The following is a 26888-nucleotide window of genomic DNA, read 5'->3' as shown; positions in this document are numbered from 1 at the left end:
TCCTCATCATCCTCATCATCATCACCATCAACATCATCATCATCATCATCATCACCATCACCATCATCATCATCATCATCATCATCCTCATCCTCATCCTCATCATCGTCATCATCATCATCACCATCATCATCATCTTCATCATCATCATCCTCATCCTCCTCCTCCTCCTCATCCTCATCTTCATCATCATCACCATCATCATCTTCATCATCATCACACAGCACACAGAAATCAGCTCCTTCATTGCAAATGAAAATAGAGTTGATTGAAACCATTTATTGTGTAAGAAAGGCTTGATACTTCTGACCAGGAAGCATATGGTAGTGCACAGGCTACTGTACATGTCCTGACTGGGATGTGAAAAGCACTGTGCAGCCTCTTCTCAAATGCTTCTTGAATGATGACCTCCGTAAATATGATTTACTTACTGCTGGTACAGTAGAAATGCACCACGTCAGTTTGAAGTGTTGCTTTAGAACATAGTTCATGATATTCACTGATCGGAATCAAGCAGTATTTTTCTACCCAGGTTTATAAGGTACAACAGGAATGTTATGAGATTTGTAAAAACTATTTTGTAGTGTAAACTTAGGGGCAGGCTGGGAATATTCCAGAGGTTCATATCACAGGTGTTGGCCAGTCCTCCTAGTCCCACAATCCCAACAATGAAAACAGCAGGAGTCATGGGTGATAGTCATCATTCTTTTATTTGTTCAAAAACAACATGGATGTAAACATGTAACACTGGGGTGGGATACAGAGCTACGCAGATCCCTTGCAATAGTCACAGGCAGCCAAGAGAGTGCAGGAGACAGGCTCAGCACACTCGCCCTGCTCCACACTGACACTTAGGAGGGAGAAGAACAACTAAATATCCAACTAGACAGGGAGAGTCATTTCTACACACGCTTACAATATTACATTCAGCAATGATATGAACCCTACTGGTAGTGTCTTTCTTTCTCTAACCTTATTGAGAAAGAGCATTCTCCGGAGACAGAGGTGCACCTCCCAGTATACTGCATTGTGTGTGTGTTAATGTGTGTGTGTGTCTGTGTCTGTGGAAGGCACTAGGGTGCCTGCTCAGGGCTCAGGAGAGGGCAGGGCTTTGCCCAGGTAGGGAAGCAGGCTTCTGGCTCCACAGTGAGGTCCCCCTCCCTGCACTCCTGCTGCCCAGCCCCATCACTCTTCAACAGATTTGCTGTTTTGCATTTTAATATCCTGTATAATTATAGGCCAATGGAATCTGTATAGCCTTGGATTTATTTAGGAGCACTATGCTGGCTTTTTGAGCACTTGAACTACCATATTTAAAAATGACAACCAGGTTCAATGCCTTCCTCTTTTTCTGAGTTTTATAGGCACCTGGGCAGCAGAGTGTCCCTGCAGAAGGACACTGTCTGCCTTCATCTCTGGGTCCTCTGGAGCCTCATTGAGTTCTGATGGTCTCAGTCCAGCTCAGTATTTAAACAGGCACAAAAATAAAATTGACAGAAACTGCTAAGCGCATAATTGGCCACCTTCCTATGCCAGTCATTGGCTTTGTACAGGCCTTTAAAGCATGAAAATAAATGACTTAATGTAACATTGTTTTGGTTATTTTTTAAAATTTCTTGACATAAGACACATTGGGTTATAATCACAACATGGCCCCAGTGGATTCGGACACAGCATTGCTCCCAGTTTGTATCATCACACTCATGGATGCTAGGCGCTCTGGGTACTACCCAGCAGTCATTGCTGGTGTGCATGCCAATGGGAATGTTCTCATGATAAAGGGACTGGAAGAACCAGGTCTCGAACCCAAGGTTCTTCTGAGCCGTACTACCCAGCTTGCAGCTCCGCCCATCCCCTTTTCATAGGACTTGGACTGGGTCTCACTCCTGCCAAAGCTCTGTTCCTGGAGCCCTGCTCCAATTTTTAAGAAAGTTGACATTGTTATCACACTCATCAATTGTCCTCTCCCCTAGTTTGACCGGAACCACAATTGTGTCCCCAGGGATATTTGGAAAGAGTGGATCCAGTAGTTGTAGATAACAAGTGTGTGCAGATTGCCATTCTGCTTAGGATCCTTTACAATGACATTCAGGCACAGGGTGGCGCTGTGTGTTATGCAAAAATCATTTTCAATGAATCTGCACCATTTTGTCAAACATCTGAATTCCGTAGGAGGAAGATTAAAAGCAGTGAAAGGGGCAGGTGATGTCAGCTACACTGCAATCAGGTGTGCCGATTCTTCACGTTGTTGGGAGGGTTTCTGCAGTAACACATGACATGGACGGTCAAAGTGGAAATGAGAACTGGAACTGTCACAACAAAACCCAGGAGGAGATGAGACTTAGTAAGGAGTCTGGAGGTGCTGCAAGCAGTTCTGCAGACAGGCTGCTTCAGCATTATTGCAATTATAGTCTGGTGTCCTGTCTGTGTGTTTATCAACACCTTGATGTCCCAGTGCTGTTGGGACTTCACCAGGCTTTAACAGAAATTGTCTCTAGCTTTTGCCTTTTTGTTAGATTTATAGTTTTTGGTTCAATTATTACTTGCTTGTATTACACTTGTTCTGGTGTGGCCAGAGGCTTTTAAGGCTAATAATAATAATAATAATAATAATAATAATAATAATAATGAGAGTACACCAGCATGTGATCAGACAACCAGAGGAATGGACAGTGACAGAGCACATACCCATATCTCCCCTCACAGAGGAGACATGCAGAGCCAGGACTGTATAACACTGCGATCGTGCCTCCCACAGTAACACGTTTACCAGCGGATATATTTTGCCTTCACGTGTTGGCTTCAGTTTGTCCTTGTGCTTTGTTTCAAAGTGTGCACTGTGTGAACAAAACCCCCTCTGTTCAATTTTGACTTTGGTGCAGTAATATTAAGAAAAGGACATGACCTTTTAATACACTGCATTTGTCCTGGAGGGATACAGGCCAACAATGCTGCATAAATGAGGAGCAAAAAGGAAATGTCACGCAACTGGAGGGATGATAAACATATTGCAAGGTGAAGCTGCCAGGGAAGCAGCAGGGCAGCTGAAGCAAACTGAATCACACGAGTTCAATAAGAGAAGTGGAAGCGTTTCTGGAGAAAGGGAGGGAGAGGAGATGGAGATGGGGGTGCAGAGAGAGCAGGAAGTCAGTGTCAGTGATGGGGGCTGCCAATCATCATTTCAGTGCTTTGGTTGGCATGTCCTTCCAGGATATAGCAGGAAGATGCATTAACCATGACAGGCTTGAACTCTGTGGGGTGTGAAGCGCTGAACACATCACCGATCATGTGCTAGTTCAATCCAATCTCCCCTTTCGCTAATAACATCCCTCGCTGTTTCCATCACAGTGAATTCAATCAGGCTCTTTCAAGGCTTGCAAAAGCATCCTCTAGCAAGTGAAATTGATCAGTGATTAACTGGCCCCTTTCCACGGAACACATTGTCCTTGTACTATTCAATCCATCATTGTACTGGACACTGGGTTTGTATTACTGATGAATGTAAGATATCGTCCCTAAAAAAAACAAATACTTTTTTTTTTAATATGGTTTGATAGTCACGAAACTGTTCTAGACTACTATTACTGTTAAATAAACCCACAACAGTCTAGATCATGAATCACAATGTGTTAATACAATTGGTTCATGTTGTAGCAAGCATAATATGTTATATAAATGCAGCATTCCACTATCAGTGTCCTTCATTACCCCACTCAGACCCCATGATTACATGCTTACCCCGCTTCAAAACCAGGCAAAAGATTTTAAAAAGCATGACGTCCTACAAGTGCAGTAGCACACCGTTCCCCACCAATGGAAAAGGACTGGGCAGGACTTTTACACCCAGAAAAATGTGTTTCTGCCATGGTGAATCAGTGTACTAGTCTTGGCAGTCACCATCGCAGAAACAAATGAAGAACAAAGGGCCCACCTTGTTGTTCTGCAATGACCGGTAACGGATAGCATACAGTATGGAGTGCCACGGCCTCTATGGGATGCCTTTGCAATAGAATGAAGTAAGCAGGTGATTAAGCGTCCATCCCCATTCATTCTGCATGTATTCATCTGCCTCAATGATTGTGGAGTAGCTGTTTAGAACCGAGCAACAGCGGAAAGCACCACAGCCAGTTTGCACTTTCTCTTTAGCTGTGTGTGGATTTAAAGGGATTGTGTCTGTCCTGTCTGTCCTGGGAGATATTGAGGAGTCAGTACGGAGAGCGGCTGAGTGAAACAAGAGGGTGATGAGGAGGGAGGGACCGGAGGAGGTGCTGTACTCGTCCCAGACGCACCTCTTATAGCCCCCCCCCCCCCCTGCCCCCCTCTCTAATCCCGACTGCGGTTCCGCCGCTTCAGGAAGAAGAAGGGGGTCTTCTGTGGGGGTCCGAGCAGCATCGGCACCTGGTTCTTGTGAGTGATTTTAATCTGAGAGGGAGAAGAAGAACAGTATTTACAGATTACATTATTCTGCAAATAAACATTGAACACATTTGGATTCACAGCAGATTCTTCCTTGGCATGCATTTTCAATGTCAGAATAATTTAGAATCCAGTTTTACTACAAAGATACGCTTTTTGCATGTAAAGAAGCCTATATCATCATACACAACATATGATGTTGTGCATGATGATATGGAAGAGTCAGGAAGAGCAGGCTCTCACCGTGCTGGGTGTCTGCATCCAGGGCTCCCCGTCGATCTGCATGGGCAGCAGCTTCAAGGTCCTGGAATGGGATGCACACAGTACAGTGAGAACCTGGGACAGCCCACAATCACATTCACCGCCTTTCAGACTTCAGAATTCAAATACAGTTTCACTGAGTGTGTGACCCTTATAAAAGCAAAGTACAATAAAGCATAGTAGAAGCTTGAAAATGTAAAGCATATTAAACTGGTAAAGCATATTAGAAAAACATGGAAATCTATGATAAATGCATTGTATAACCATGGGAAAACTGCAACTGTGCGAATGGTAAACTCTTACCTGATGGTGACGCTGCTGCACTGTGCCAGCCTGCGTCCGGCGCTCTTCAGCCCTGTGTAGATCTGCCCCATCTCAATGGCTCCCTCCAGACCCACCACCTCCAGCAGTTGGTCACTCAGGTCTGAGCAGAGAGAGAGAGGGGGAGGGGGAGAGGAGGTGTGAAATAACCATCCTCAATGCAACGCAATACGTTACTCACAACACAAGGATTAACCTTGGGGAACAAGTATACTGGGAAGAACTCATTAAAACAAGCAAACTCCTACCAATTTACCCTGGCAGTTAATTTAACCAAAAACTGCAAATAGAAACTGGCAGACACAAATGAAACGGGAAGCCCAGATAAACCCAAACTGTGTAACCAGTGCAGACTACAGAGAAACAGCAACCTAAGAGCTAGCAGAATATTGAGAATCTTAACACCTAATTTGAAGTGTTCAAAGGCCTGAAAGGGTGATACGAGAGGAGTTAGAAAGAAAGAGAACCCAGCACTGCCACCCTGCATGATAATAATGTGCATTAGCCAGAACACTGGTTCTCAGATTCAATTCAAGGCTTCATCTTGCAGCCAGTCCTATAAATAGCTCTTGCTTGCCTTCTTGTAGCATTGATAACCAGATAGCAGTTATTACTAAAGGCAGTTATGACATTAACAATCTTATGTTTTTAATCAGCCTCTGGTTCATGCAGCTTGTGTTACTAAGGCAATGCTAATAATAGACCCCAACACTCCATGACACAGCTTACCTACCCTGCCACCCTCCTGTCTGGCACTGATCAGATGCATCAAACTGCCCTGCATGCAATGTCACCAGTGCCAGCTAAAGAGCTGGTATTAAACTTGAGTCCCTGAATTCACAAATGTGCAGATTTTGGACTAGAGCTTTGTCAATCTAGATCCACAAGCGCCTCTCCCAGACATACCATTTCAAACTACAATGCTACCCACAGTCTGGAGGATTTCAGGATATGGAATAATCTTTACGTTTAAAAACAAAATCTCTTGTAAGAAGAAAAGAACATAAGAACATTTATAGGCTGATCCGGTTCCTAGTAGCTGGTTGATCTAAAAACCCAATGCTCTCAAAGGATCCCTATGATTCAGCATCAACAATACATCCCCTCACAACTCTCTGTGTGAAGAACTGTCTCCTACCCTCTGGCCTAAGCCTATCTTCACTTAATTCCCAACTGTTTGTATGGATTCAGTTTTCTGAACAGTTTCAGTTCCGCTCAGAGCTGATGGGGCGCAATGCTTCCCTTCCAGCTCCTCTAAACCCTCTTTAACACCATCTCTAGCTCACTGTGTTGGCCTCTTGTCCAGTGCCCTGTCTGCCTGCTCCTGTCCACTCCAGCCTCTTCACAGAGGCAAAAACAAAACAAGGGAGATGCTATCCGAAGCGCTTCACCAGCCGTGGGTGCAACACTACAAAGAGATGACTGTGGTCTGGTGTTCTCATTCCAGTTGAAGAGTTTGTCTCAGTGCGGAGGGTCGGAGGTAGTGAGGCAGGAGCAGGCTGCTGCTCTGTGTTGTTAACACAGACCTCAGGATTTCCACTCTGATGCAATACCAGGCTATTGTAAGGGGCCAGTTTAATTATTACCAGACATTTGCATTTTTCAAACTTTTTTTTTTTTTGTAATTTGTTTTTTTTGTACTGCTTACAAACTCAACAACTTTTCAGTAATTGAATGGTGTTAATGGAAAGAAACACTATTGTTAGCAGGCTGCTTTCTGTCTCCTGGCATGATGGGAACATTACCGTTGTACAGGATCTGCTTCTTAACTCTTTCAGTACTGAACAATGTGGAGGCCTGAGTGTGAAGGTGGAGGTGTGGATAGCAGGCTTCTGTTACACAAAGAGAAACTGCCCATGGAGTGTTTTATAAAGACATACACAGACCGCTATGTGAAGCTACTAATACAATATTCACATGGTCATCACAGTTTGAAAATGTGATTGTGAATGGCAATCCTGTCATTTCAATGTGCATTATTTAAGTAGTGGGGATAGTTTATAGAATAATATCAGTACCACTAAATACCAGTCTTTGTATGTCATTTTTTACTGGAGCAGGAAACTACCAAGTCTCAAAAAACATATTGTACCTACTTTGGAAATAGGATCTCAAATGGCAGTCGATTGATAGATACACATATGCATGGGATATCTAGTGACTGTAGAACTAAACTTCAGCAAAGGGTTAATTGTATATTAATTAAATACTTATTTATGACACTCAAAATAAAGCCTTACTGTAATATGCTGTATTTTAACAGCATGTGTTATATGCTTGCCCACAGGAAGCGTGGGTCCTTCTGATTATTACCGTAGTGATACCAGATGCAGAGGTACATCTTTTCCAGTTAATACTGAGTTCCAGCCTGCTGCACCTAATTATCAAAAGCAATTGTTTCCATCTCCAACGTCCTGTGCTTTGCTGTAGAAATCTGAGCCAAGGAACAGTGGTGGTTTACAAACAGCCCCCTGATCACCTGTCCTGTTGTGTGCCGTCCTCTCCTTCCTCGTTGTCAATGAGAATGCCAGTTCTCTGGTATTTACAGTATAGTAGAACACTTCATATCTCTCAAAGTACAGAGACTTTGATATCATCAGCTCTGGAGTTTTTCCTACTGGGAATTACTTTTTAACAACTTTTCAACTATATTATCCAAACAATTCAAGTTTACTGCTGGTTTCAATTTGTTTTTGACAATTTAACTCTACTGTCCATAGCAGCTTTACACATCAGTGAGTGTCATTCTTTTCAGTATAATTGGAATTATGTGCATTTCAGTTCTGCTCTGATGCAACAGACTGTGCTGAATAAGTGCGTCTCTCTCCCTAGCTCCCCTCAGTGAAATTCAAGCTCTCCCCCCCCCCATCCCCCTCCCAGGAATCTGTGTTTCCGAAAAGGATTTACAGTAGCAGCTAATGAAATAAAAGCCTCATCCTGAAGGAGAGGAGCTGCATTAGCACCGGAGCCTCTCAGAGCTCTATTCACACGTCACAATCCCTAGCACACAACATACCATCGGAGAAACTCACAGACACAACTCACTCACAGCCACCAGAACAACCAGGACTGGGAGGGAGGCAACGTGGTCTCGTGCTTAGAGCTGAGGGGCTGGGAGGGAGGCAGTGTGGTTTAGTGCTTAGAGCTGTGGAACTGAGAGGGAGGCAACGTGGTCTAGTGCTTAGAGCTGAGAGGCTGGGAGGGAGGCAGTGTGGTTTAGTGCTTAGAGCTGTGGAACTGAGAGGGAGGCAACGTGGTCTAGTGCTTAGAGCTGAGGGGCTGGGAGAGAGGCAGTGTGGTCTAGTGCTTAGAGCTGAGGGACTGAGAGGGAGGCAGTGTGGTTTAGTGCTTAGAGCTGAGGGACTGGGAGGGAGGCAGAGTGGTCTAGTGCTTAGAGCTGAGGGACGGAGGGAGGTAGTGTGGTCTAGTGGTTAGAGCTGAGGGGCTGTGAGTGAGGCAGTGCCGTCTAGTGGTTAGAGCTGAGGGACTGGGAGGGAGGCAGTGTGGTCTAGTGGTTAGAGCTGAGTAACTGGGAGGGAGGCAGTGTGGTCTAGTGGTTAGAGATGAAGGACTGGGAGCCATGTCAGAATTTAGCCTTATTTAAAAAATATATTTCCTTCAGTTGTGTAACTTTTTTGATTAAATACTGGTCTTGATTATATGTCCTGTGTAGTAAACTGTGCCACACAGGGTCCAAATGAAGAAGATTTTTGACCTATATAACAGCATCTTTTTTCAGATGGGTTCAAGTTGCAGAAATTATGCACGTGATAAGCTTGTCATTCCTAAAATAATTGGGAACTAACATTACAGCTATCTGGCCCAGCTTTGCTGAGAAGTGCAGCCTGGATGTAACGGGGAGGAGATGATCGTCTCAGGTTGTGTGTCCCGGGTGCTGCTCAAACTTGCAAGCGGCTTTTATGTTTAATGTATTTCATTTCTATAGCATTGCCTGGAGCAGTTAAAGATTAGCGATATGAGTCAACTGACAACAATCCCTCTCCTTCTCTGTCCCTCTCCCTTTTCCCCTCTCCCTCTCTGTGTCCCTCTCCATCTACCCCTGTCCGTCTAACCCTCTCCCTTTCTGTCTTCTTCTCCCTCTCCCCCTCCCCCTTCTCCCTCTCACTCTCCCTCTCTCTGTCTGTCCCTCTCTCCTTCTCCCTCTCTGTCTTCTTCTCCCTCTCCCCTCCCCCTCCTCCTCCTCTCCATCTCCCTCTCTCCCTCTCTCCCTCTCACCCTCTCCCTCTCCTCTTCTCCTTCTCTCCCTCTCACTAGCCTGTTTCCCAGTTGACTTGGTTCTCTCCTCTGCTAGTTTTCCATTGCCTACAATAACGAGTTCAGGTCAGATTATAAAGAAAAAGTGAAATATTGCACATTGGGTTATGGTTAACCAGTGTCATCACAGTGCTTTAGCACACTGAACACATCTCATGAAAAAGGGGAATATATTTCGATTCAATCATTCAATTCAACTGAAGCCTTGTACATTTATGGTCTAAATGGTGACCAAAAACAGGTTTCTCCTGAACCATAGCTGGAAAACAAACTCCACTTTTCACCAGGAATGGATCCTTTGCAGACCCCTCTGTCATCCCTCTCTGATTTGCTTTTTCACCAGCATTGAGAGGGTCTAAGTTTCCTCGGAATTGTTTCAGTTCCAGACTGCAAGCTGGGCCAGGAACCTGCACGTGATTCTGGGAGGGGTGGCTGAGTTAGCAGTTACTATCCAACCCAGAGGCGTAGAGGGGTCATAACTGAGGGTGAATCAGTCAGGGGTCCTCACACTCTGCAGTGGAGAAGCAAATGAACAATTCTCTCTCTCTCTCTCTCTCTCTCTCTCTCTCTCTCTCTCTCTGCCTTGTACAGGCAGGCCAGGCACATTCAACAAGACCCTAACAACATCTCCATGGAAACCAGACTTGGTAGTTCAAGCTGCAGTTTAAAGGCAACAGAGAGAGAGGGAGAGAGAGGAGTGTTGATGGATGTAATATCCTGAATTGGTTTTCAGCCAGAGGGAAGCAGTTGAGGGGGTGAGCAGGAGGAAGAGTAGCTTGTCTGTTTTTTTAAGAAGATGAGCTCTCTGCACACAGTCTCTCTTTCTCTCTCTCTCCCCACTGTCCCTTCCCTTTGTTCAGACAGCCTCTGAAAGCCTCTTACGGCTGTATAACTCAGTTCGGCCATAAAAGGAGATGTGTCTCTGAAGCCCCAAGCAGGGCTGGTGCGCAGTGAAAGAGACACTGGCTTTCTGCAGGTTCAAACCCAGCCCAGTGACTAACAAGCAAACTGATTTCTGAGTTCACAGCTGCACACAATATAAATAAGTGCTGCCAAAACCCAATTTCAAGCAGAGTCCTACACTATGCATGAAGGATCTCTAAAGGCTAAGCAGCAGCAGGGTCAGGCCTGGTCAGCACTTCTTCTTGTTCTTGGAATACGATCTGGTCCAATCTCATAAACATAATTTTTAGCTTTGAAGGCCCACGAGTCTCTTCTGAACACAATCACTGTATATGTTTACTAACTCTCATATACAGAACCCCCAGCCCGCTCACCCTGCACGCAGAACTTGAGCTCCTTGGCGTCGGTGACTGTGCTGAGCGGCGCTTTCTCCGGCACTTTCTTGCTCATGCGGTTGTAGTTCCGCCTCTTCTTAGTCTCTCCCCACAGGTTTGAGCCACCATGCATGCTGGGAATGTTGAGGACAGCGATGCCCTCCAAGGAGGTGTTGCTGAGGTCCAGGATGATCCCATCACACTAGACGAGAGGAAGCAGAGAGAGAGAGAGAGAGGAGGGGGGGTCAGCCAGCTTAGACTGGAGACTACCTTGAGGGATCAGACCTCAACATTGTGTAACTATGTGAGATGTATAGACCTGTGCATTTTCCAGTTCTTCTTATTAAGTTGTGCTGACCATGGTCCTTCATGTAGGTTTATATTCCAATTTGAGGGACATGCAGTATGGGAGTAAAATTTAAACAGGAAAAATGTGTAATTACAGGAAGTATGCCTATAACAGCATATTTTGACTTCAATATATAGTTATATTCCATGGCAGTTTTCCAGGCACCCCTCTGAAAAGAACACCTGTCATAGAATGTTGCTGTGTACTGTGTGTAGTGTTTTCATGTTTACAGGCGGTCTGTATCATTGTGCAGGCTGGAAAAGATAAGAATAGCTTGACAGGCCTGTACAGTTCTGTTATTAGAAATCGTAGTTCTTTTCATGTCTTACTGAATTGTTTTTATTAGACTGTCCAGAGTGATGGCTACAAACAGCCAGTGTAGTGAACCGGTACTGTAACAGGAGCTCTGTATAAACTGTGGGTTCAAATACTATGCTGTACTGGGATCCAGGGTGGTCCTTCTTTAGGTTTTAGTATTTTCAAAGTTTGTTTTCAAATGTACTTAGTATTGTGCTTTTTTCTGTTTATTAATACACATTATTGATAAGCTTTCAGCTTCAGTTCAGCAATCCTCAGGGAATATCTGCAGCTCGTAATGGAGCGGCCTGCCTGCGGTTATACTTGTGCTGAGTCTCAGAATGCTGTAAATCATCTGATTGGCTGGTTGGGGGTGCAGGCTCGTATACAGTTACAGCTCAGGGGCTGAAACTCAAACCCTTCTCAAAAAAGGGCTTAGCCACAATACTGGGCCCAAACACTTATAAAAGTGTCCCTTCATAGCTGCATAGGTGAAAGAACAGGTAAGCATTGTAAAGCCCAGTCAGGCATGGTAAAGCTTATACAATAAAACATGGGAAAACTGTTGAATTACCATTCAAATTTAACATGATAAACTTTTATAAGAGAACTATTAAGTATCTGCGAAACATTTTGTATTCTTGCTCCTGAAAAACAAGAGGCTGTTGACAAGAACATCGCATTCTGCAAAAAAAATCAATCCTGTGAGCCAGTGGGATGCATTAAGATCCGTGAGCAGGGGTAAGTCTTCAGACACGGCTGGGAACTTGCTGATGGAGCGTTAGAGCAGGCTCCATTATCAGATGGTTCAGCGAGGGCGCTGGGGGACTGGTCGTATTACAGGTCTGATGAGAGGGATGGGATGAAGGGATCTGGGGCTAAGTGTGAGGAGTGGTATCAGTTAATCTTCCCGGGGGGCAGGTTGTGAGTGTGAAACTCAATGCATATGATATTAACAGAGTTCAGGGGCGTTACTTTTGCTCCTGCAAAAGGAATATTGTAGTGCTGGTACAATGTCAACATTGAAGGGGAGTTTAGTACACAGTATGTGATTGCTCTTCAGAATGGGTCACCCTGTGCTGAGGGGACATTCAAAGCCGTCCTGAGCAGCCTGCTAAGGAAATATATAGAAATATATACATACAAGCTGCTGGCCTGCCTGGATAAAGGGAAGAAGCTGATTCCAGGCCCTATCCTGCGGCAGTGTGGCAGGTTCCTGTCGCTCAACACAGTGAATGGTACAGTGTGCCGATGCAGCTTGGCGCTCTCACCTCCACCTCCACGCTCTCGTTGAGTTTCTTGCAGGTGGCAGAGAAGGTCTCGGTCGTCGCAAACTCGAAGTACCAGAGCTTGTTCTTCACCCTGGAACCAGAACCAGGAAGAAAGAGTCAGGGCATCAGTGTTTACAACATATGTGTGTGTGTGTGTGTGTGTGTGTGTGTGTATGTATATATATATATATATATATATATATATAGAGAGAGAGAGAGAGAGAGAGAGAGAGAGAGAGAGAGAGAGAGAGAGAGAGAGAGAGAGAGAGAGAGAGAGAGAGAGAGAGAGAGAGAGAGAGAGAGAGAGAGAGAGAGAGAGAGAGAGAGAGAGAGAGAGAGAGAGAGAGAGAGAGAGAGAGAGAGAGAGAGAGAGAGAGAGAGAGAGAGAGAGAGAGAGAGAGAGAGAGAGAGAGAGAGAGAGAGAGAGAGAGAGAGAGAGAGAGAGAGAGAGAGAGATGCAGTATTGTTAAAATGCGTGTGCTGGTTAAAGTAGATTGTGAAAACAGCATAGCATTCCTGCTAATGTCCAGTACTTAGAACAACTAATGACTCTACACTATACTGGCCATGCTCACTATTTTCTTTGACAGAGATAGTTTCTGTTCTCCACGAATGAATTTTTATCTTGTACTCTGATTTCTCGTGCTGCATGTTTTATTTGCTGAAGTATTATTTTCCTCCAGGAGTGTTCTTTCAGTGTAAACCCTCTCCTGTTGTATCTGATGAGAGGGGCACTCATACTGGCATGCCATGGACTGCTCTCTCATTGCAAACACTGCGAGCACAAACACCCAGCAGCATGGCATGCATTCAGATCATCCTGCACATCTGCACTGATTGTGTATATCTGAAATATTTATAGTAACACAATCCCGTTATTGAGGCTGCTGCAGAAGACCTTGTCAGGCTGAGATATAGCAGAGGGCAGCATGGGGGTTAGGTTACACAGCTCATGATTCGGGGGGGGTGGGGGTGGGGGGGGCATTTCCATTGGGCTGTGTGGTTCCAGATTTCAAACACCCCTCCCCCACCTGCCAGTGCCCCTGTGTGACACACAGCTCCTCACCAGAACACACAATGCTGTGAATCAGGAGATACATTTAGAAATACTAAAAGAAACTTCATAAATTCAATGACAAACGTCAAAGACATTGAGAGACTTCTAATGGAAATGAGTTGACTGTCAATGCAGGGGTGTCCAATCATAGACCTGGAGGTCAATCCCACGCCAAGTTTAACATTATATAATGAACTACTTCAGGGTCTGGATTGAGGGTTAATTGGTTCAATTGAACACGTCAGAACAAGGCTGGAACAAAGATCAGGAGTGAAAGGGCCAGATTGAGTATTTCATTTTTATGTAGAAGTTATGCAAATACTGTTTTTCTTTTTAAGTTTGTTTGTTAGAGTAACATAATTCATTTTGCTATTTATGAAACTGTAGGTTTCGTTAACAACAATATGAAAAAGTTTCATGCAGACAAAACATTATTTAATCCTTCAAAACAGCTCTTTAAAGAAATCCTAGGAAAAAGGAACAAACTGCGAGACAGATTTGGGAAAATATAACTGAACATTTTGGGGGTGATTCAGTACCACAAGCACTTGGCGGGCATGGAGAAATGTTTCTGAGATAGTTCAAGTCTTATAATAAGTGTCAGGTACAGGGAGTTTCAGAAGTCTGGGGAATGTATTTGCATAACCCTTTCAATAGACCTTGACAGAGTTGAATTCCTTTGTTATAACAAGCTGGAAGACAACAAGGTCAAGTTGTATAACCCTTCCAATGCAGGATCAGAAGCTTCATCCCCCGAAATGTGTTTTAGATTGAACAGTTGGGCTCGTAGAACCATCACATTACAATGCCATTGTTGTAATGCAGTGCTATCTGAAGGGAATCAGAGGCTGCCCTGAGGAGCCTTGCACATTGCCCCTATTCACCACAGCAGCACAATGGAAAAGCACTTAAGTGACTGTTTCCTAGTCTGTCATGCAAAATTAAAAATGAGCCTTAAGAAAATAAGAAAATAAGAACATAAGAACCGGTACGACCGGGAGGAGAGCATTCAGACCTTCAGTGCTCGTCTGGTTCCTTGTAGCTGATTATATTGTATGTATGTATGTTCTTTAAATTGAAGCAAAAATTATATGTAATATAGTCTAGTATAGAAAATTCAGTACTGTACTGTGGATCTGAAATCCAGCACATTTATATACAGTATAATAGTATAGATAACTCAGTACTGGGTATCTCAGAGCCAACACATTCAATACAGACTAATATAGAGAACTCAGTACTGTGGATCTAAGACCCAGCCTATTCAATACAGTCTAGTACAGAGAACTCAGTACTGTGGATCTGACAGCCAGCCTATTCAATACAGTCTAGTATAGAGAACTCAGTACTGTGGATCTGAGAACCTGCCTATTCAATACAGACTAGTATAGAGAACTCAGTACTGTGGATCTAAGAGCCAGCCTCTTCAATACAGTATAGTACAGAGAACTCAGTACTGTGGATCTGAGAGCCAGCCTATTCAATACAGTACAGTATAGAGAACTCAGTACTGTGGATCTGAGAACCAGCCTATTCAATACAGTCTAGTACAGAGAACTCAGTACTGTGGATCTGAGAGCCAGCCTATTCAATACAGTCTAGTAGAGAGAACTCGGGACTGGGGATCTAAGAGCCAATAAAGCCAGTTTAAATGAAAAGGAAATGTGAACACAGTGATTTGGATTGGTTAAGTGCATCTGCTCCGGGTCGCTGCTTGGTGCTTTGATTTTTTATGGCCCTCCTTGCAGATAACACGTCATCTGTTAGGCTGGCTTTATAGAGTGCAGCCCTTTGTTAGTTTAGTTCAATTGAAAGTTTTAATTGTGCTTTCTGATCCTCTTTGAGATACCTGTATGCCTGCTGAGCTGAGGGCACAGGGCCTTCAGGTGGCTGAAGTTAGCAAAATGGGGAATCCCTAGAGCCACAACAAAACAAATGGAGGTTTATAATTTATATAATATTTAATTTAATATATAATTTATTGTATAATTTGTATAATCAGGCACATTTTGTTTTGGGTTTACTATATATTGACTGGCTGTACAAAGTACAGGGAAGACTTCAGCACTAAAATACAATTACCATCATTTAAATGATTACAGTTTCAGTAGTTGTTGTCTGTCAGGCATTTGACATGCTGTGCATCAAGCTTTTTAACCTGCGTCTGTCATGACACAAGCCTGCTTGCATTTTGGCTGAACATTTGTTTGTTCCATGTATATTTATGTTTGACCAGCAGTCACAGTCTGTTTATAGCATGTGGCCCCTTTTATAACTTATTGGAAAGAAAAGGCAGACTCAGGTTTCTCTAAAGTTGTGCGGAAAACCTCTACAGGTTTAATTTTAAAAACCATGGCACAATGCAACTTAACCAGGAGATTGGTGACACACTAGTCCACTGGCATCATTTCTTTGCAACAATATATTAGCTTCCTAGCTAAGATTCTCCCAGACGTGTTCTAGCTTCCTCTAATGTATGCCTCTGTATTGCGTTTGAGTGGGAAACCTGGCCTCTTCCAGTCTCTTCCATTAATCCACAGTGTTCCAGCCTCAATGAGTACATTCGCATTCCTAGGAGACATGCTTCCACTATGTAACCATTGCCAGCATGCCACTGCAGTGACTGCATTCCAAAACAGAGGCAGACCTCAAGGACTGCTGTCCAAAGGTAAGTCATAAATGTAAACAAAGAGGACGAGGCTATGTGAGCTGCGATGAACTGGACAATCAAAAGAATCCTGAATGACAAACACAGGCAATTACCTGAGCTGCCCACTCCGGGCTGCTACCCTGCAGTGCTAGATAACAGGGCCAGGTCAGGTAAAAAGAGTCGCAGCATGCTGGGCTGCAGGATGCATTGGATCATGCTGCTGTGAGTGAGTCCACACCATCGCAGAGCAAACAGGGCTTTCCCACGCTTGCAGTGTTACCATATGACTCTATGTACACTAGAACAGTTTGGGACCGTTCAGCACACACCCTAATGCAAATCTGGACTCCAAGCCTGGAGTTGTTTTTTTTTTGTTTTCCTAAAGTAATGGTAGACCTGGCCACCACTGACATGCAGAGTTCTCTCTTACACAGGTTTTCAAAACTGCTACCAATGCAGCCTAAACTGTAGCACTAATCTGTTGTTATACAAAGCGCGTCAGTCTGGGAAGTGTCCCAGTAAGTGTCTTTCTAATACTGCTATTTGCTCTAGGATTGCAAGTGCATATTTTATAACTGTTGGTATTTTCACATACTTTGTGATGAGGTGTCAGTGCTATCACATGCTGTTCTTTCAGGTGAACTGAAACTGCAGGCATGAAAGATACCAAGCTGCTAATTAAGCATTAATAAGCAGAGGTTTGGGAAGAATTATCCTCCTCAATCTCTATTGATTCAATTATATCAAATGAAACATTCTCAAGAGGAGATGCCAAACCACTGCTATAGATGCAAGGTCTCTGCCATTCACTTCTTATAATCAGGAGGTGTGTCAGCAGCAGTGCTCATCTGGGTAAGCCCCTTGATCGATCTGGTTTACAATGAGAATCAACACACTTTGAAAACGTATTGTCAACCATGTTGAATGCTCTTTATGTAGGTAATGTGATATAAAATGTACAAAAATTGGGGTATTGGAAATCTGATAATAATGCACTTTTACTTGATTCTCCTTGTCTCTGGCACCCCCTGCATTTTCTCTACAAGCTGCACTCAGAGGTTACACACTGTGCATCAGCCCTGCTCCTGACACTGTGGAAAGATCCCCCAGTCCCCAAGCAGGGGTGCGAATCACGAGAGCTGAAAGAACATGCAATCCGAGGGAAAGGGATCCTCTGGGCAATGAAAGAAGTTCACTTCACAGGAATTCTTGTTTGAAAACTTCTCTGAGCTCCCTGGCCCCTAGTGGGATCTAAAGCACACAGGCTGCCACACTGGCTTAATCAACAGAGCTTGGTGTCATAGCCAGTTCAAATTCCAGTATCCAAATACCAATTAACAGAAAAATACTGTCAGCAAAATGTAAAAGCAGGTGCACAGGGTAGGGTTTACAGTGCCTATAGTAAGTACTCACCCCCCTTGCACATTTTCACAGTTTGTTGTGTTACAACCTGAAATCTTGATGAATTTAAATGGGATTTTTTTTCTTTTGATTTACACAACCTACTCAACACTTTGAAGAGGCAAGAGAATTAGTATTGTGAAACAACAGTCAATGAAAAATAAAAAACTGAAATGTTTTGGTTAGATAAGTATTCACCCCTCTCTAAGCAGATCCTAGGTGGTACCTTCCACTTCGTAATGATCGACTTGACTGTGCTCCAAGGGATATGCAATGCCTTTGAAATCTTTTTATACCCCTCCCCTGATCTGTGCCTTTCCACAACTTTATCCTGGAGTTGATTTGAAAGCTCCTTGGTCTTCCCAATTGTGGGACCTTACAGAGGGACAGGTGTATTTAATCTGAAATATTGTGATCCACTTTTATTGCACACAGATTCACGGACACATGGACTCCATTTAACTTACTGTGTGAATTCTGAAGGCAATTGGTTGCACCTCAGCTTATTTAGGTGTGCTATAGCAAAGGGGGTGAACGCTTATCTAATGAAGACTTTTCAGGTTTTTATTTTTAATTGATTTGTTTTTTCACACATTGAAAGTGTTGAGTAGGCTGTTTAAATCAAAGTAAAAAAAAATCCCATTTAAATGCACCAAGATTTCAGGTTGCAACACAACAAACTGTGAAAATGTCCAAGGGGGGGTGAATGCTTCCAATAGGCACTGTAAGTCTTGCAACACTGCTTTTGAAGATGCCAACCTTATAGGGAAGCTGAAAGAAAGCTTTGCAAACTATTTGTGGTCTGTTGCTGAGGTTATCATGTTCATCAGTTTCATGGATGTTAAGTTATTTGTTGCTCCCTGCTTTGTGCTTTTGGATGATAAACAGAAAACCTTCTTGCAAACAGCTAATAAAGAAATCATCTGACGGCAGCACAAGCCCAGAGCAGAGTGAAGCGGTTGTCGTGGAACAGCATGCTAATGCACCCTGAAGAGGAAACAATAATGAGGGGAGAGGCCTTTCAAACAAGAGCCATTTACATAAGGGGGGGGTGGTAGGGGGTCACGCTTTGTTAGAAACATCGATACAACAGGATGCAACCATTTGAAATGCAAGGCCCTGCACCCTGATAATCAGCACTAGTCTAAACACTGCATTCTCAGCTCTCCAGCACTGTCACCCTTGGGTCTGTGGTTTGTTAAAGCATGCAGTTCCTGCGAGGATGCTGACAGGATGTTCTGTTGTTACTGTGATAGACTAAACACAGCAGTGCCTGGCTCCTCTATACAGTCCTCTGGCTGATCAGTGCACAGCTGTGCACAGCTAACCTGCTCACAGGTGCACGCTTCAACAGCGCTGAACCTCACACAGATCACGCGTGATGAACACGGGCCCGCCCCCACCATAAAGAACACAAAATAAGGGATTACTGCCCTGCTTTGTTAGCAGGGCAGTACTTCTTCAGGATAACAACCGGAGTCTGCTGTTGAGTTTTTTGTAACCCACGGATTCCATTGTATTTTAAGATTGCTCATTTCTAGAGCAGCACTGGAGAAACATGTATTTGTTTTGAAGTTGTTTCTGTGGGTTACTGAGTTCCAGGGTGAAACAACCAAAATTATTTATTATCTAAAAACAAGCAGCACAGAGGAATACAGTTCCTGCAAAGCAAGGCTGAAGACTCCCTACTCTCCACACAGTCTCACAGACTCATACCTGCTGTTGAATTTCTCGGGGTGCTTCTCCCTCATCAGGTGAAACTGGTGCGCGATGGAGGCGTCCTGCAGAAAACGCAACAAGGACACTCAGTGGAGAGAACACGCCATTGCACTTTCTATCAATGGAGTCTCCGCTACCATCACATGCCACCCGCTGGACAAATACTGTAATGGCAGTTTTATTCCCCTAGGTTTTAAATCTGTTACATGTAATAATCTCACAAACAGAATGAGATAACAGCTGTACAGACAAAAGCAATCAATATCTATCTATCTATCTATCTATCTATCTATCTATCTATCTATCTATCTATCTATCTATCTATCTATGTATTTGTAAACCACACAGAGTTCTGCACCATTAAGCAACTAAGACTGAAGGCTTATTTGACTGTATTAATGTGACCTGGTACTTGTTGTTTATGCAGGGACAAGCGTGCTGTCACACAGCACTGTCATTACCTCTGTAACCCAGTCTGGACCTGGCAGCACTGCACTTCCTGTGTGTTATCAATACTTCCCATGACCTTCAGCCTGTGCCAGTCCCCCCCGTCCCCCCCCCCGTCCCCCTGTCCCTTTCATCCCGGGACACTTAAGCCGCTGCTGTGCTGGCTGCTGGGGTAACACGGGGGGTGGGACGAGGAAATCACAGTATCACATGCATGGAAGCACATACAGGCTGGTACGAAAGTCATTCGACTTTACCAGTTTACTTTTATGTAGAACAGGGCAATGGAACTTGTTAGGCAGCAAAAGCACAAACACTTATTCACGATTACAGGTGCTCAATGTGACAACACATTGCCTACCATCCCTGTACTGTGGGATTGCAAAGGCATCAGAGAGTTTCTAATAGAATTTGTAGATTTTTTTCTTAATAAACTCATTATTGAATTGATTACATTATTGATACAGGGAGAACAGTATGCATGTATCTTATAATAGATATTTAAATCTCACAAATACGACCAGCCATCCTGGGATACAGCTAGCATTGTACAGAACCCCTAATATCTCTGATGCTCAGTAACTGAAGGAGAGCCCCCCTGGATTGATGTGTCTATTGCTGCCAGTGGGTCAGGGACACCGTACCTGGGGGTTCATCGCTGGAGCTACACTGACATTCTGGAATCTTCAAAGGTCATTGGAACCCATCAGCTTGTGTGCAATCCGACTGGTGGACGTTGTAACCGAGCTACAGAGGAGTATTACAGCAGGTTCACCTCCTGCTAGTCAAAATGTGAGCAGGGCCACTTAGAAGCAGCTGTAACCTGCCTATGACAGATGCATCACTCTGACATATCAGTCAGCTTAAAGAGGATACAAAAGATACAAATATCTTCAGCACACCACACAGCATTGGCATGAGGGGTCACCCTTGCTGTACGAGCACATGCTTCATTTCTACCTAGTTTTGCAACATTGCCGGGTGTTTTTCTCCCTTGAGCACTGGAACAAAACCATCTGTTTAAACGTTCATCTCGGTGAACCCTAAATAGCCCCTAGTGTAGCTCCAATCTGAATTTACCGCTCCTCTCTTCCTTTCCTCACAGCCATAAAGAGGAGTCTGGAGATGAAACGGTTCAATCAGAAACCCTTCAAAACCTCCAGTTCTTCCTGTTCATTACGGTTATTACATTACTGAAAAGATAACAGGTTGCCAGGCAACCACAAAGCGGTTATTCAGATGTGTTCAGTTACAGGCGATTTGTAATAATTAAATTGCCGCTTACAAAAGCTGGCCTTGAATTTGCATTATGAATGGGTAAATTGTTGCAGATGAACGCAGGCCATTGCACTGGGGAACAAAGGTCCTTTCCAGGCAGCAGGGAGGTACTGTGATGGGCAGGTGTGCTCGTAGGCGTGCGGGAGCGTGGCCAGATCCTGCAGCATTCTCTGGCTTCACTGGCATCACGTCACTAGCTCTTTAAAGCCACTCAAAAGAAATGTCACATCCATAGCCTTATACAGTAAGCTCCTTCTTGCTAGGACTATAAAAACAGGGCAATTACAGCATCGTATCACAGCAGAACATGCTGAGTGGAACTGTTAGAATGGCACACTCAGTGATCATAAAAACCAGTAATGTCATAGATGTGTTTACATGTTGTAGATTTCTTTAGTGTAATTGTGCTGTCATTGTTTTAAAGGTCCTTTGCAATTCCTTTATCACCAGTTACAGATCTCTAGTATATCCCAGTCTGCACATCTTTTTCATAAAAAAATCTTTAACATCGAACATATATAGTGAGCTGCTGTGCTGAAGGAGAGCTGTCTCTTACCACACCGATGGAGAAGTAGTTGTTGACGATGCTGTAGGGGACGGGGTCCCCCTTCTCCTCCTTGTTATTGGGGATGACATCGATGCTCCAGCGATCCAGCACCACGTCCATGCTGTTCTCAATGTCCCGGAGAAACTTCTGCAGGTTACCCCCCTCGTAGCCTGGAGAGACAAAGAGAAACGCAAGGCCACAGTGCTGGCTTTTCACTGCGCTCTGAAATCGCAGCATTGTAGTACAGTAAATTATTCATATTGAGCACCCTGGACAGACAGACAGGAACACAATGCAGTGGCAGTGTTATGAAACCTCTGTACTCTTCTGAATTTCTGCAGTTATTCACTCATAGTCTTGGCTCATGCCAAGACACAGTGTCATAACAAAGTGCTTTTTCAGAGCTGCTGACAGGTGGATTCAAAGTTACAGTGTTACATATATTATTGTGACAATTGAAAAACACACAGCAAAAGCACTTTCCTGTTTGTGTTTTTGTATGGGGTTACAGAGTTTGAGTTTCAGTGGCAGCTTGTCCTGTCGCAGTGCTGTCGATTCAAACGCCTGCATGGCTGTCTCCAAAGCTCTCCTGGCACTCTGGATGACAGCAGACCAGCTTCCAGTCAGTGGGCTCTTTGATAAACTACCAGCAGATCCCCCTTCACTCCCACACACTCTAGAGCAGGGTGTGTGTGTGTGCTATGGGGTAGTGTGGACCCCTCCCTCTCACTCCAGTACACGGGTGTATTGAAGCCTCACCTCCCCCCCAGCGCAGGCAGCGTGCCAGGTCGTTCCCAGTGCCCAGAGGCAACACAGCCACCGCAGGGTGCTTGGAGAAGTTTGCCTTGTCTGCACACACAGCAAAAAAGAGCATATAAGAATGATGATAATAACACTACTACTGCTAGAACTACTGACTACCAATAATAATACAAAACTACTACCACTAATAATAATAATAATAATAATAATAATAATAATAATAATAATAATATAATAATAATAATACTGTACCAATGCAGTCCAAAATCCATCCCACTGTTCCGTCTCCTCCGCACACCAGCACACGGAAATCAGGAACATCTCGAAAAAAATTCAACCTAAGGAAGTGTGAGAGAAGGAAATGGAGAGGGTGAGAGTGTGAGAGAGGGGAAACGGAGAGGGGGAGAGTGGGAGAGAGGGAAACGGAGAGGGGGAGAGTGGGAGAGAGGGGAAACGGAGAGGGGGAGAGTGTGACAGAGGGAAACAGAGAGGGGGAGAGTGTGAGAGAGGGGAAACGGAGAGGGGGAGAGTGTGAGAGAGGGAAACAGAGAGGGGGAGAGTGTGAGAGAGGGGAACGGAGAGGGGGAGAGTGTGAGAGAGGGAAACGGAGAGGGGGAGAGTGTGACAGAAGGAAATGGAGAGGGGGAGAGTGTGATAGAAGGAAACGGAGAGGGGGAGAGTGTGACAGAGGGAAACGGAGAGGGGGAGAGTGTGAGAGAAGGGAAATAGAGAGGGGGAGAGTGTGACAGAGGGAAATGGAGAGCAGGAGAGTGTGAGAGAGGGAAATGGAGAGGGAGGAGTGTGAGAGAGGGAAACGAAGAGGGGGAGAGTGTAAGAGAGGGGAACGAAGAGGGGGAGAGTGTGAGAGAGGGAAACAGAGAGGGGGAGAGTGTGACAGAGGGGAAATGAGGGAGGAGAGAGGGAAAACGGAGAGTGTGAGAGGGAAACAGAGAGGGGGAGAGTGTGACAGAGGGAAACGAAGAGTGGGAGAGTGGGAGAGAGGGAAACAGAGAGGGGGAGAGTGTGAGAGAGGGAAACGGAGGGGGAAGAGTGTGACAGAAGGAAACGGAGAGAGGAAAGTGTGAGGGGGAAATGAAGATGGGGAGATTGTGACAGAAAGAGAGAGGGACAGAGAAAGAGTAAAAAATCTGATCTGACTATATTCAATAATGACCAGGATCGCTTTGAGTTAATCACAGGGCTAACTCAATTTTGGGGGGGGAGTGTTAATTTTTTAGATTTGGTAAGATTGACACTGTCTACCAGCCCTGTCTAAGGCAGTACACTGCCACCACCTGCTGGGCACTGGTGAAACTATTTTATCTTGATTGGCATCGCTCAGTGGGTAAGGTAGTAGCTGGTAGACAATCTAAACGATTCAATATAATACGTCCATCATGTGTCTGTTATCAAAGTAGCCACACACACACTTAAGAATTCCTATCGCAAGGACACCCTGAGGTGTATGATTGTAGGTGTTGCAGTGTAGACTGCACGCATGGAAAGGAAAGGGCAGGAATGACAAGGCAGATTTAATTTTATGGCAAGCTTTTTGAAAGAGGATGTTTCTTTCTCTACAATTTTTTTTTTTTTTTGTGTGGTGGTGGAGGTGACATTTAGCCCCCTGAATCAAACAGTGTTCTCTCCTCCTGCTCTCTCTCTGGAGCCAGCTACAGCCAGGAGACCGTCTTCTGATCTTCAAAGCTGCTTTAATCTGCCTGGGAGGAGAGGCGCAGTCTGTCACGCCTGCCCTGCCTTTCATCTCCCTGCCTGCAAGTCTCTCACACCCAACAGCAGGATCAAAGCTGTGCAGCCTGGGCTCAGGGGACTGGCAATGGGGATGAAGCCTGGATCACAGGGGACAAGAGACATCTCTGCAGCGTAGGCTGGAGGCATGGAGACTGTACTGTTCCCTCCCTCACCACCCTCAGAGAAGGGTGCTCTCTCCAGTACAGGACAGGCTGGAGGCATGGAGACTGAGATGTTCTTTCCCTCACCCCTTCAGGCCAGGGTGGATGGGGCACATAGGCAGGAAGGCAGTCTCAAGAGCATTCTCCATCATCTTAACATAGGGATGGGAAGGGACTGACAGTGCTGGAGACTCGAGCCTTTATTCTTTGCTGTACTAAACAGAAGCACCTGTGATTTCCTGTTATGCCCACAATCCAGTGTGCAGTTCCCCTGTCAACAAAGACTGACCTTCAGATATATAGAAAAAGTGAAACACATATACAGTGCCTTGCAAAAGTATTCAGACCCCTGACCAATTCTCTCATATTACTGAATTACAAATGGTACATTGAAATTTCGTTCTGTTCGATATTTTATTTTAAAACACTGAAACTCAAAATCAATTATTGACATTAGTTTTACATTGGGAAATATTTTTAAGAAAAATAGAAAACTGAAATATTTTGCTTGCATAAGTATTCAACCTCCACACATTAATATTTGGTAGAGCCACCTTTCGCTGCAATAACAGCTTTAAGTCTTTTGGGGTAAGTATGTACCAGCTTTGCACACAGTGTCGGAGTGATTTTGGCCCATTCTTCTTGGCAGATTTGCTCCAGGTTGTTCAGGTTGGTTGGACGATGCTTGTGGACCGCAATTTTCAAATAGTGCCACAGATTCTCAATGGGATTGAGATCAGGACTTCGACTGGGCCACTGTAGGATATTCACCTTTTTGTTCTTGAGCCACTCCAATGTTGCTTTGGCCCCACAGCATGATGCTGCCACCACCATACTTCACTGTAGGGATGGTGTGTCTTGAGGCACGGGCAGTGTTAGGTTTGCGCCACACATAGCGCTTTGGCCAAAAAGCTCTATCTTGGTCTCATCTGACCACAAAACCTTTTCCCACATTGCAGCTGGGTCACTCTCATGCTTTCTGGCAAACTCCAGACGTGCTTTCAGATGGTACATTTTGAGTAATGGCTTCTTTCTTGCCACCCTCCCATACAGGCCAGTGTTATGCAGAGCTCTTGATATGGTTGACTGGTGCACCATTACTCCACTCCCAGCCACTGAACTCTGTATATAGCTCCTTCAAAGTGATTGTTGGCCTCTCTGTGGCTTCTATATATCCAAACACTTGAATATTATTTTGTACCCTTTCCCTAATCTATGCATTTGTATTACTTTATCTCTAACTTCTGTAGAATGCTCTTTGGTCTCCATTTTCCTTCAGATTCACAGCCTTACCAATGATCCTACAACAGTGGAGTTTTTATCCAGAAAATGTGACAGCAACTTTAATGGTTCACAGGTGGAGGCCAATGGTAAGGTAATTGTGTCCTTGTTGGAGCTGGGAGCTTCCACAGCACAGGGGTTGAATACTTATGCAAGCAAGATATTTCAGTTTTCTATTTTTCTTAAAAATATTTCCCAACATAAAACCGATGTCATCTTACAATAATTGATTTTGAGTTTCAGTGTTTAAAAATAAAATATCGAACAGAACGAAATTTCAATGTACCATTTGTAATTCGGTAATATGAGAGAATTGGTCAGGGGTCTGAATACTTTTGCAAGGCACTGTATATGGTATCTACTCTACTCGTTGGTCACTCTCTCTCTCGTGAGAGAGAGAGCACAGTTTCTCTCGAGAGAACGAGAGAGAGAGGAGAGGCACGAGAGTGAGCAGAAGAGCACGAGAGAGAGAGAGAGAGAGAGAGAGAGAGAGAGAGAGAGAGAGAGAGAGAGAGAGAGAGAGAGAGAGACCAGTTTCTCCTTATATGGCAAGTCTGAGTGCCTCACGAATGTTCGAGCTCTGTGAAGCAGCTCTCTCTCTCTCTCTCTCTCTCTCTCTCTCTCTCTCTCTCTCTCTCTCTCTCTCTCTCAGAGAGGGCTGCATATTCAAGGAGAACTCCACGCTCTTAGTAACATTTGTCATGATCCAGGGAGGGGTTATGTAACCACCTTGAGAATCCACTGTTTCCAATCCCTCCAGTGTGTCAGGAATCCGTGTCAATGCATTGCTGTCTTTAAAAGAGCTGTAGATCACAAAATCACCTACATACATATGAGACCTACATATGGTATGGAAGTGCACAACAGAAGAAGCAGAGAATTATAAAGATGCTATAAAACAAGTTACTGTTGCAAACCCTCGCTCATGAGAGGAATGCAATACTTGTCGATTTTGTCTGTGAGGTGAGCTGCGTCAGGAGAGGGGGGCTGGTGTTCTTACCCTGACATGGGGCCGCCCCGGTCCAGGTTATACACTTGTCTGGGGTTCAGGAGATACTGGAACTTGTGCAGGACCCTGGGGCAAACACAGCATACAGGGGTTAAGAGCAGAGAGGGGGCAAGACGCTGATACAGCCATTGTTTACCATTGTAAAAGCACAGCATAGTGAAATAAAACATAGTGGAAGCATGGTAAAGAAAGGATAACCATGGGAAAAGAATGACAAATACTAATACACATCACCACCACACACTCTACTGAGTTCAACAGGACAGCACAGGGGCATTAAATAGGCATGGGAACACAGCCAGGGCAGTAAAGGGTTCAATAGATGAGCTAATCAGAGGATTTGTATTGTTTGAAATGATA

The 26888-nt window shown here is 44.4% G+C and overlaps 1 protein-coding gene across 3 annotated transcripts in view; it reads right to left on the bottom strand.

Moving 5' to 3' along the window:
* Nucleotides 1–3710: 3710 nt before the first annotated feature.
* Nucleotides 3711–26888, bottom strand: part of LOC121323557 (diacylglycerol kinase beta-like) — a 44415-nt gene continuing 21237 nt past the window's right edge. For all 3 annotated transcript variants that reach the window (XM_041264683.1, XM_041264682.1, XM_041264681.1), the window contains 10 exons: nucleotides 26520–26594; nucleotides 22581–22666; nucleotides 22326–22415; nucleotides 21576–21736; nucleotides 19292–19356; nucleotides 12468–12558; nucleotides 10551–10752; nucleotides 4981–5101; nucleotides 4660–4720; nucleotides 3711–4422 (listed from right to left, as the gene is read on the bottom strand). In XM_041264683.1, the coding sequence (XP_041120617.1) occupies nucleotides 4324–4422; nucleotides 4660–4720; nucleotides 4981–5101; nucleotides 10551–10752; nucleotides 12468–12558; nucleotides 19292–19356; nucleotides 21576–21736; nucleotides 22326–22415; nucleotides 22581–22666; nucleotides 26520–26594 (1051 nt within the window). In that variant the 3' untranslated portion in view covers nucleotides 3711–4323. The remainder of the gene's footprint in view (nucleotides 4423–4659; nucleotides 4721–4980; nucleotides 5102–10550; nucleotides 10753–12467; nucleotides 12559–19291; nucleotides 19357–21575; nucleotides 21737–22325; nucleotides 22416–22580; nucleotides 22667–26519; nucleotides 26595–26888) is intronic.

Source organism: Polyodon spathula, chromosome 11, assembly GCF_017654505.1.
Source record: "Polyodon spathula isolate WHYD16114869_AA chromosome 11, ASM1765450v1, whole genome shotgun sequence".
In the NCBI taxonomy this organism is placed as follows: Eukaryota; Metazoa; Chordata; class Actinopteri; order Acipenseriformes; family Polyodontidae; genus Polyodon; species Polyodon spathula.
Note: the sequence above shows the minus strand (reverse complement) of the source record. Positions and strands in the feature narration are given on the sequence as shown.